This window comes from Artemia franciscana, chromosome 14 (assembly GCF_032884065.1).
Source record: "Artemia franciscana chromosome 14, ASM3288406v1, whole genome shotgun sequence".
NCBI classification, from domain to species: Eukaryota; Metazoa; Arthropoda; class Branchiopoda; order Anostraca; family Artemiidae; genus Artemia; species Artemia franciscana.
Window position 1 is genome coordinate 11,826,823 of NC_088876.1, and position 12,311 is coordinate 11,839,133.

General features: G+C 35.3%; 1 protein-coding gene and 1 long non-coding RNA gene across 2 annotated transcripts in view; one reads left to right on the forward strand and one right to left on the reverse strand.

The window, feature by feature from the left end:
- Positions 1–12,311, forward strand: part of LOC136035316 (venom protease-like) — a 46,198-nt gene that overhangs the window by 214 nt on the left and 33,673 nt on the right. The window contains exon 2 of the mRNA XM_065717026.1: positions 9,648–9,835. Within this exon, the coding sequence (XP_065573098.1) occupies positions 9,648–9,835 (188 nt within the window). The remainder of the gene's footprint in view (positions 1–9,647; positions 9,836–12,311) is intronic.
- Positions 10,235–12,311, reverse strand: part of LOC136035318 (uncharacterized) — a 117,962-nt gene continuing 115,885 nt past the window's right edge. Inside the window, exon 6 of the long non-coding RNA XR_010619390.1 lies at positions 10,235–10,618. This is a non-coding gene — a long non-coding RNA (uncharacterized LOC136035318). The remainder of the gene's footprint in view (positions 10,619–12,311) is intronic.

Here is a 12,311-nt window from a genome sequence, read left to right on the forward strand (position 1 = left end):
AAGTGTGGTTTCATGTTGGTATATAACCTGGCGAAAGTTTCTTAGAACTTTCCAAAAATATAAGAAAACTTAGGAATTCTGAATATTAGCTTAAATTCACAGAGCAAAGGTCTTTCACGTATGGAACACATTTTACTCAATTCAATGTATCATGCAGCACATTTAAAATCGTAAAAATATTTTTGTTGAAGAGTTCCACGTGTTACGTTTTTCATTCAATCCCTGTAACTGGCAGCTGTGAAAACGGAAAGCAATTAATAGCCTCATTCATGTTAAAAGGACGATTTAGAAAGGTAATACGATAGCCCTGGACATATCAAGTTACTACACTTTAGTGTGTTGTGTCTTGGTTTTCTTAACTTTATATTTTGTCTTATGTGTTTTATCAAAATATGTTGCTCATATTAAGGGACATTTACAGTTTTTTGAGATTTTGAGTGGGGTTCGATATAGGGAGCAGCGTCAGTAAAGTATAGTTAGCAAAGAGGGCTCAAAGAAGGAGTTATCAACAATTTTGCTAATCCTCAATCGTGAATACATGACATCGAAAGCACGACATTTTTATTTTTTGGCACTTTATTTACAGCAGACGGCAATCCTGGTTTACGAGTTTTTTTCAAGGAAAATGTGAGAAAGAGACATGGCTGGGCTCAAGACGGTGAGCACCCCTCACCCTCTTGAGTATCCAATCACAATAGATTTCGAAAAAACTTTGCTTTGGCTTTCACTGTGTGTTATTGGCCGAAGAAGGTTGGAAACAAATTTTTGAAAAGTTTGACAAGGAGGGGGAAGACGTAATGCTTTCCATTATTCAAACGAAGAGGAGCAAAAGTCATATAATCTTTTAAAAAGGGTGACAAAAGGTCCTAAGTAAGTGTCGTAAGCCGGACATTATCACCCGAGGGAGAGGCTTGAAATTGTTGGCCAAGTGACAAGGAAAGATGCTGGGAGTATTTTAGTGAATTTGGTGCTGTATTTTAAAATTTGGTACAAAAAGCATATATAGCCTTAGATAACAATTTCTAATAGACTGAGCGGACGGAAACAGTGAAGGGCCTTACAGTAGAAATTTTTGCAAAGAAGCAAGGATCGTCATGCAAGCATAAGCGTACATATCTAGACGTGACGACAGATGACAATGAGGGATGAAATCGTAACAATAAAATTGAAAAAATTCATAAAACGAAAATATACTTCTTGAACTATTTTAATTTGTTTCTTTAATTCATAGTTTGTCTTCTGAATTGTTTGACAGGGTGATATCTGTACCTACAATGACAAACCATTTGTTGATACTTTTTCAAGCAGGTAATACCCTCTTCTTCTCTTTTTACCAAAGATTCGTGGCGAAGAACCCGCGTCATGAAATTTCATATTCGCACAAGAAAACATTGTCCTCCCTCCTCCATCCCCTCCTCTGATCCTCCATGTGCCCCTTCATGGGAAACTTTTCACACAAGTGATAATAATATTATCAAAAGTTTGCTACACGAAAGTCCTTCGATGAACAATTATTTTTGACACAATTTCCATTTGCATGAATACAAAGCTGATTCAGCCATGCTAGGGAAAAATAATTTTACTATGGAAGCTTTTCCCCTTCATTACACCCCTATCCCTTTCCCCTATGCCTAAAAAATAAATTATATAATAAACACATAAATTAACAAATTATCCACAAATAATTAATATCTTTAATACCTTATATCTGCAATTCGGGATTATCGAAATGCTCCAATTAAGATTATCGATCCTTGCTTGTTGATTGTTGCCTTAAAATTTCAATTATCTATCATAAATTATAAGTTCAACGTCAAAACGTCTGAGGATCCTGTTTTATTGATTTTAAGCCTCTATATAAAAGAGCAACATCATAGATTATGAAGCCGGTCTTTTTTTTCTTTCTTTTTATAGGAGAAATTATTTTGAATCAATAGATGCAGAAAATCGAGAGAGGTTCATTTTAACCTAAGCTTAGTGCCCTTTACTACGAACTCCTTCGTTACAAAGTACATAATTTGCCGTTTACAACAGTTTGTGGTAACAAGCTGTAAGTAAGTAGGGACCCGGCTGAATAATAACAGAAACTCCAACTTTTGAAAACACCAATAGTTATATTAAAAGAATTAGCTTATTATGCTGATTCCAAATATACAGGTTTTGCTATGTTTAGTCTTACCTATCAAAGGCTACGAGCCTGAGAAAATTTGCCTAAACTTTGAAAGAGGAGAACACCCCCTAGAATTCACAGAATGTTAATGAAAATCACACCATCAGATTCAGCACATCAAAAAACCTACTGTAGAGGTTTCAACCTCCTGTCTCCAAAAATGTGTAATTTTGTGTATTTTTTATTTGCCAGAAGACGGATCACGGATGCATACATATGTGTTTTTTTTTTGCATGTTTTTTTTCTTTCTGGTTTCGCCAGAGATTATCGTATCGACCCAGTATTCCTAGAATATTGGGAGATGGCTCCGTTAAACGGAAATTAAAAGTTCTAGTGACCTTTTAAAGTGAAGAAAAAGATTGGAGGACAACTAGGCCCCCTCCAACGCCTCTTTTCTTCACAAAATCGTCTGATCAGTATTTTGAAATAGCCGTTTTGTTTAGAATAGTTAAAAGACTGAAAAACCATGCCTTTGGAGATAGCACGAACCCCCACAGCCCCTGGGGAAAGGTCTTTAAGTTAAAATTTGCCCATTGCTTCCCTGTACTATTTGAAATTAGGATGTGTGCATACATTTTTCAGGTGGGGGGATTTTTTGCTTAAGGATTTTCCGCGGGGAGAGTTTTCCATGTGAGGGAAGCTTCCGGGGAGTTGTATTTTTCAGGGTAAATTTTACACTTGGGGAATATGCCAGGATTCCCATACGAAATTCGGCTTATGTCTTGCTTTCTCTTTGCCGACTCAATTTTACGCGTGGAAATGTTAAGGGTAATTGTTCGTGATGCCAGATTTCCTAGCACTATTTAAAAAACAATCAGAAATTTAATTTAATAAATAAGGCTTTTCAACTGACATTAAGGAGAAGCATTAAAACTTAGAACGAACTTAAACTAGACCTAAGTTACCCGGGCAACGTGAAATGTTGCGGCAACTTTTGTCCGGCTTCTCCGACTAAAGTGTTGCGTGAGCAACACTTTGGTTTTGTTTCTTCACTATCGATCAGTAATCACATGATCAAAGGTTATTCCTCAGCGTTGAAAAAGCAATAGCAAAATAGTATCGAGAGAAGGGACTAAATTGACTTTGCAGCCAGTTGAACTTTATCCTTTTCAATCGTAGACATCGTGACGGATGAAAACTTGGAACAATATCGTATATAATCTAGTTGGTATTATAAAGTTATCGGTAACTTTTCAGGATCAAAATACCATAGATGACATTCTATTAATTATTAAATAAAAAAAACAAGTTTTTTTACCTGAAAGTAAGGAGCGACATTAAAACTTAAAACGAACACAAATTACTCTGTATATGAAAAGGGTTGTTCCCTCCGCAAACCCTCGCTCTTTACGCGTAAGTTTTTAATTGTTTTAAAAAGTAAGATTGTGGCAAAGAGTCAAACTTTAGCGTAAAGAGCGAGGGATTGCGGAGGGGACAAGCCATTTTATATACGGAGTAATTTCTGTTCGTTTTAAGGTTTAATGTCGCTCCTTACTTTCAGTTAAAAAAAGCGTGTTTTTTTATTTAATTTCTGAACGTTTTTGAATTAATGCACGTTTGATTTCGGCTCTCCACACATAAATTATTAAAATGAAATTTGCATATTAATTCTTTTTTGTCTAAATGGCTTTCTCTTAGTTTTGATCAGACGATTTTGAGAAATAAGGGATGAGGAAGGAGGCCTAGTTGCCCTCCAATATTTCGGTTACTTAAAATGGCAACTAGAACTTTTAATTCTTAACGAACGTTTTATTATTAGAAAATATACGTAACTTAAGAATGAACTTATGTAACAAACTTTTATATTCTAATATTTTTATTATGTATATGAGGGGGTTTGTCCTCTCGCCAATACCTCGCTCTTTATAATAAATCTTGAGCTTTTTCCCAATTCTTTAAGAATGACCCCGGAATCAGAAAAGCCATAGAATAAATAGTTGAATTTACTGAAAATACTTTAGCATAAAGTGTGAGGTATTTATCTCCCCCTAAATACCTCGCTCTTTATGCTAAAGTATTTTTAGAACCTCTCATATGCGTAATAATCTCTATTCGCTTAACTTTTAATGCTACTCCTTACTTCCAATTGAAAAAACTTTTTCATGTTTATTTTCTCATTGTTTTTTATAGTAATGCTAGAAAATCCTGCGCCCTTTTCATTGAATTCGTCTTCCTCCATGACATATTTCTCCAAGAAAAGATCCTCCCACATAGCCCTTTCCCCTGAACCCCACCCCCAAAACCAAAAATATCCTCCTGAAAACGTCGATACACTTCCCAATAACCATTACTGTATGTAAACACTGGTCAAAGTTTGTAAATTGCAGCCCCTCCCCCAGGGATCGGGAGGAATCAGTAATCCCCAAAGACATAGCTATTATGGTTTTTGACTATGCGGAACAAAATGGCTATCTCAAAATTGGATCCGCTGACTTTGGGAAAAAAATGAGCGTGGGAGGGGGCCTAGGTGCCCTTTAATTATTTTGGTCACTTCAAAAGGGCACAAGAACTGTTTATTTCCGTTAGAATGAGCCCTCTTGCGACATTCTAGGACCACTTGGTCGATACGATGACCCCTGGGAAATAAAAAAAAACAACAAATAATCACACACCCGTGATCTGTCTTCTCGCAAAAAAATCGAAATTCCACAATTTTGTAGATAGGAGCTTGCAATTTTTTGTTTCTGGGTTCTTTGATATGCTGAATGCAATGGTGCGATTTTCGTTAAGATTCTATGACTTTTAGGGGTTGTTTCCCCCCTATTTTCCAAAATAAGCCAAAGTTTCTCAGGCTCGTAACTTTTGATGCCAAAGTTTAAATTTAATGAAACTTATATATTTAAAATCAGCATGAAAATTCGATTCTTTTAATTTTCTTTTAGCATCAAAATTCCGTTTCTTAGAGTTTTGTTTAATATTGACCTGGGTCGCTCCTTACTAGAGTTCGTTACCACAAACTGTATGATTACGAAACTATCTCATTGTTTTACATTCTCGTTTGTGGTGGTTTCTTCACTCTTGGTTAAAAGATGAAGTTGTCAGCCTATCGAATTTTTTAAAACGGTATGTTCAAACAAAAAGGCAATCAGTTATCACATGACCAAAGGCCATTCCTCAGCGTTGAAAAAACAACAACTACAAAATGATATCGAAAGAAGGTTCTAAATTGACTTTGCAGCCAGTTGAACTTTGTCCTGTCCTTTTCAATCGTAGACATCCTGACGGATGAAAACTTGGAACAATATCGTATATAATCTAGTTGGTATTATAAAGTTATCGGTAACTTTTCAGGATTAAAATACCTTAGGTGACATAAATTATTACGAAACAACCTCATTGTTTTACGTTATCGTTTGTACCCGTTGCGTAAACGCTTAATTCTGTCAGATTTAAAGAGATCGAATACAATGTGCACCAACTTGCTCAAATTTCTAACCCAAAGTAAACAGATTCTTACTTACAAGTCTCTCTCCCGGGATAGACATCAAGTTCACCGGAAACAAATAAATGGGTACACCGACTAACAAAAGTTGCAAACCCCTCATCACTGAAGATGATTGTAGCCCAAAAGCCGAGTATTACTTACAAGTCCCCTACATGTCTTACCACTGGAACCAAATTGGCTTAACCATCAAATACACCGGAAACAAATAATAGGTACACCAACTAGCAAAACTGGCAAACCCCTCATTGCCGAAGTTGATTAGCAGTGTCCCCAGAAAAGTCTGTGCTATAAACTGCAAAGAGCACGATGGCATTCTTCTTTAAAAATTGGGGAACATACAATCCTTGTAGCTCATAGGAGTCTTTCACAATAGCATTGTCCAAAGCTGCTTTCAATAGCATGGTACGGCCTTATAGAAGCCACTAACCATGTTTACTGAGAAGATCTATGAACTTTTTTTTAATAATTTGTTGAACAGTCAGAGCTAGTCTTAGGAACTAGAGAATTCTTTCTTACACGGGGTTGCCTAAATGATAATGATTTTATTTTTGGCGTGCAGTTCATCTGTCTGTATTTGGCTCTTTGTGAATGAAAATCTGTCAGTGTAGTAAGGGCCGTCATATGGCCTTATAAAAAACCAGTAGGTCATGGTATACAGACATCCCGGGACCTGATTAATGTCACTAGTAACTTCTATGGAGTTTGTTTCCTCGGCTTGGAATGTAAAATTTACGATAGTATTCTTTATCACCTGTGCTGCTCTATAGACTGTCTCTATGTTTTCCTCTTCATTAAGATATTTTTCTTTTGTAAAAAGAACCATGGGTCCTTCGACATGCCAGTGTAGAATCGAGACTGTATGACTTTTTTCGAATCTCTCGAGGGATAGGACTTCGGGTGAGGCAGGGCATTGATTACTTTTTTCAGGCACTTTCGATTGGAAATAGACATATGCTTAATCTTGTATTCTGTCTCAGGAATTTTGAAAAATAAACTTTTGATATCTTCCATAGGTAGATATACTAGGTTTTATGTTAAGACATCATTAAGGTTGATCAGTTCAGGTGATCATGCCAGATTTAGCAAAAACACTTTGCAACATCTTCTGCTTCGATTGGTTCTAGCTTTTCGTTGTTTATGGAAGACATGTCAAGCAGGCTTGTGGCACCGAACAGCGATTGAATTGGTGTCCATTGCTACTGGAAATGTGTTTTGCCTTGTTTTCAGTATGTAGTTTAGCGTTTTTTCTGTACTTTCTTATACAAAATTTCCTAGTGTTGACTATCCTCATTTGGCAAAGATGCTCGCCACCATACTTCTGATAGAAGAAGAAGTGCTACTTATCCAGCTGACTCGTAGAGAATCTCATAAGCAGTGTTTAAGGGCAAATGTTGACAGACCTAATCCATCCATTTCAGTGCTTCCAATTTTTTTGCCCACGCTCCTTGGCTGTGTAGCAAACAGCAGCTACGGTTACGCCGGTTTTAGGAACGCTTATGGAACGATATGGGCATTTTTAGTTGCAATTGCATAAGAAATACGATACTAGATTGCACGATGTGTAAAGAGTGTATTCACTGTACAGCCTTGGAGTCTTCATTGGCTTCCTACTAAGTTTTCATCATTCACACTGGCTCTCTCTTTAACTACATATAACAAACGCTAGTAGAACTCTATCTGGGGATGTTGTACTAATTGTTGCATGCCAGATCAGACTAGAAATGCATACACTGTTTCCAGTTGATGAGTCTCTGACTTTGAATAATAGGTCCTTTTGGTCTGTTGCTCTTATTCAGATTTAAAACCTGCTAAAAGCACATCCCATTATTCCTCCACCGCCAACTTACTTTAAGGGTACACTTGATGAATTTGACATAGGTATGTAACAATAATCAAAAAAGCAAAAATCCTACAAACATTAAAGATTATTTATGGGTTGATTAAAAACATTACAAGACCCTATAATGATAAAAAAAAATAGAACTTAGGACAATTGATTTTCGGTGCATGATTTCTATTGGAATGGTATCTGGGATTCCACTAATACGTAAGCAATAGTTTATTTTCAATTTTTAAAGGCAGGGCTTTTTCACCTTTGTTCCACGGGTAAGTATTTAATGGACTGCCACCCTCATCAAAACATTTTTAATTGGTTTTAAAAAAAAATTTCCTTTTAATCTTATTCGTTTTAAAGAGAAAACTTTATTGGACATCCTAAAAAGGGGGAACGTCTTTGATATAATTAAATAAAACAAATAGATTTTTTAACTGCAAGTAAGGAGCGACATTAAAACTTAAAACGAACAGAAATTACTCCGTATATGAAAGGGGTTGTCCCTCCGCAACGGCTCGCTCCTTACGCTAAATTTTGGCTCTGTCACAACCATAATTTTTAAAACAATAAATAAAAATAAAAAATTGATGAGGGGGGTTTGCCCCCCTCATCAATACCTCACTGTTTACACTAAACTTGAACTTTATCCTGAATCTTTAAGAATGACCCCTGAATCCCAAAGGCCGTAGCATAAATAGTTATAATTACTAAAAATACTTTAGCGTAAAGGGCAAGGTATTGTGGAGGAGACGAACCCCCTTATAAACGTAATATTTTATGTTCGTTTTAAGTTTTAATGCGACTCATTACTTCCAGGTGATTTTTTTATTTAGTTTTTCATTGTTTTTTTTTTTAATTAATGCTAGAAAATCCTGCGCCCCCTTCATAAAAATTACATTCCTCCATGGAAAGATCCTCCCACGTAACCCCCTCCCCCTACCCACTACCACCCTAACGTGAAAAAGTCCCCCTGAAAACGTCTGCACACTTCATAATAACCATTACTATATGTAAACAATAGTCAAAATTTGTAACTTGCAGCCCCTCCCTCGGGGACTATTGGGGATTAAGTCGTCTCCAAAGACATAGTTATTAGGTTTTCGACTAGGCTGAACAGAATGGCAATCTAAAAATTTTGATTCGGCGACTTCGGAGAAAAATTTGCGTAGGAATGGGCCTAGTTGCCCTCCAATTTTTTTGGTCGCTTAAAAAGGGCACTAGAACTTTTATTTTCCAGTAGAATGAGCCCTCTCACAACATTCTAGGACCACTGGGTCGATATGATCACCCCTGGGAAAAAAAAATAAATAAACACGCATCCGTGATCTGGCTTCTGGCAAAAAATACAAAATTCCCCATTTTGGAATATAGGAGCTTGAAACTTTAACAGTAGTATTCTCTAATACGCTGAATCTGATGGTGTAACTTTCTTTAAGATCCTAGAACTTTTAGGGGGTGTTTTCCCCTATTTTTTAAAATAAGGCAAACTTTCTCAGGCTCGTAACTTGTGATGAGTAAGACCAAACTTGATGAAATTTATATATATATATATATATATAGCATTAAAATGTGATTCTTTTGATGTAACTATTGGTATCCAAATTCCGTTTTTTAGAGTTTCAGTCACTATTGAGCCGGGTTGCTCCTTACTACAGTTCGTTACCACGAACTGTTTGAAAAAGGTTGCTCTTTAAGCAATTTTTAAAAAGCAAATAAAATAAGGGATAATGGAGTGTAGAAACACCTGAAGCCTATAGACATTTTAAGAACCAACAATGCACGGGAAAGCAGGTTGGACAGATCAATTCGGCTTTTTTGCTTTGTATTTTGGACAGAGAACTTGGTTTCACGTAGAATACCATGTCACATCTTCCGATTTACCGTGACTAAATATTAAGGAGCTTACTTTAAAAGAAAGCTGAAAAGGGCAAATAATTGTAATGTTGTTCTGCAATAACAATAGCCAAAATAGTGTTACCAAGATTCTAGGGAGATCTCGGCAGCTACTAAACTGGTGGATAATGGTTGCAGGCTCTAAAAAGATATTAAGGGAGGCGTAGAGAGTACGAAACGCTAAGGAGGAGAATTATAGCCAAAGCCCAGTCAAACCCTATCCATGGGAAAAGCCAGATGGATAAGAGTGTGTTTGATTAAAAAAAATAGTCACGTAAGATACGGTAATTGATTAACATTTTCAGTCATTTTTGGTGAATCATTTGGGTCATTTGTCCAGCCAAATCAATGTGTGTTTTTAAATAAAGTACAAGGAACTTGTCTAACACTCGAAGGCTGTCCAACTCTACGAGGTTTGCTGTTTGATCCAACCCCATCTACATTTACTTTACTTAGGAAAGCAATTTGTGGTTTCACTATTCGTGCACCAAAGGTAAGATTAATTCGTTTTTATCAATTATTTTAAATAGTTGTAGATATTAGAAAGTATTTCCTGTATATTAATTTTTACCCTGATTGTCTTTTTCATTTATATATCATTTTGTTCATTTAGAAGATATATTTGAAGTTTTTCTTCTTTGTTTAAAAGAAGTAAATCATTCGTATGGCTGGCACTAAATTTTAAAACCGAATGCTCTTTAAAAAAGTAAACCTACAGAAATTTATGATTTAAACAACAGTTATTTTATTGCTATTAATGACACATAGAATAATACACATATAATATAATATAATATAATATAATATAATATATATAATATATAGTATATATAATATATATAATATAATATAATATAATATAATATAATACACATAGAATAGACATTACACTTCAAGCTCGATCATCTACGCTGATTCGAAAATGATTGGGTTAAAAGAGACCTACATTTTTCATCATTTTAAGCACCGTGGAAGTAGCTTATTTCCATATTTATCACTTACACAGCATTCGAGGACATAATCCAGTCAGAATTCAAATTCAATGCTTCAGTAAAAGTTAGTAAATGGTAAGTTTTTTTTTGTATGGAGACTCTTTTTGTAAAGTTTGATATTCCATGTTTTTATACAAAAATGTCAAATAATTTCATCATTTTCTTCCTGCTCTTTAGGATTACCTGAAAATTACGTTATTTATTTTATATAGTGTTTATCCCATTAGAGGGGCATAATCAGGATATTATTACACAGTCCATACATTTTGGAGGGTCGGGAGAGTCTGTAAAAGACAAAAAAAAATGCTAGGTTAATTATACAAATATTATACAAAATTATAAAAGAAATACATTTTTCAGTGAGCCTTGAATTGGGTCTCAGGCTCCCGTGCAAAACCACTCACTGATGCCTGTACTTTTGCCACTGCCATGTGTTACGACCACCGAAATATTCTAAGTTCCTTATCAATCTATGGTTCTGCTTTAGAATAGTGCAAAGACATAAAAAAGCAACTGACGGTGGGATATTTTCTCTCTGACCGCACAGACAAAACTAAAAACTACAAATAATTTTTATTTGAAATTTAGGCTTTGTATTCGCATAGTTTACGTATATCTGTTAGCAGGTATGCTACGTTTCAGAAATGAGCACAATTTGAATGTAAGAGAGAATGCAATCGTCTTCTTACAAATGACGATAATGTTGTTCTAACAAGATAGTGCTGTGAAGTTTGAGTAAAAACTGGCAAAAATGGACAAAATTGTCAAGCCAAAACAAACAGGCAAATGTCACTTTTCATATTTTAAGGAGAGCAAAAATTACGTTTTTAGGCTTTTAGAGTAAATGGTTTTTGTGCAATATTCATAATAAAAATGAAAATTGGCTTTTGAAATTACCCTGAATATTTTCAACACTTTGCACTGTGTGTAACGCAGCTCCATTTTGTTGTGCGTTTCACAAGGATTTGTTAGCTGACTACCTTATTTTCCATTAAATAAAAATAACAAAGCTTTTGTCCACTGAAAGTAAGAAGCAACATTAAAACTTAAAACAAACAGAAATTGTTACTTATATGAGGGGGTTTTCCCCCTCCTCAATACCTCGTTCTTTGAGCTAAAGTTTGACTTTTGTTCCTCTTATTTAAGAATGATTCCTGATACACAAGGGCCGTTTAGTTAGAATAATAAGCTTTTTAAAGGTTCTAAAAAAAACCTTAGCACACAGACCGAGCTATTGAGGGTGGCAAACCCCCTCATATACATAATAATTTCTGTTTTGTTTTCACTTTTAATGTTGCTCCTTACTTTCACCTGATAAAACATGTTTTTTTTAATTCCTGATTTTTTTTTAAATAGTGACGGGATATCCAGCTCCCTCTTCATTAAAAATCAACTTCCCAAAAAATTCCTCCATGGAAAAATACTTGTATGTACCCCTTCCCCCGCCAGAAAAATCCCACCAAATTTCTGAATTCTTCCCAATAGCCAATGCTATATGTAAATAATGGGCAAGGTTTACAGCTTGCAGCCCTTCCCCTCAGGCCGGGGGGGTCAAGTCATCCTCAAAGATATAGTTATTAGTCTTTCGACTATTTTGAACAAGAAGCTGAACAGTAGTTCGTAGTTGCAAGAAGAAAAATTCCAGAATTTGGATAAAGAACTGAAACCTCTAAAAATTATTTGTGACATAACTTGATAGTTAAATAATTCATTTCTTCCTTAATCTTTTCACAAACGGCACCCGGAAAAACCATTAAAAAAATGAGTTGTTTACACGGTCTTACATTTTCTGACAAAATTTAACGCCAAACTTTGTGAAAACAAATAGAACACGGTATTTAAATTGCGTATTCAAATAGCTTGCAGAATAATTCTAATAGTATTAAGATATTTTTAAGAATTTTTTTTTGCTCAAAAGAACATCGGAATATTTCTAAATCAAAATAGGATGATTTTCCCTGTAAGCTTTATATAAGG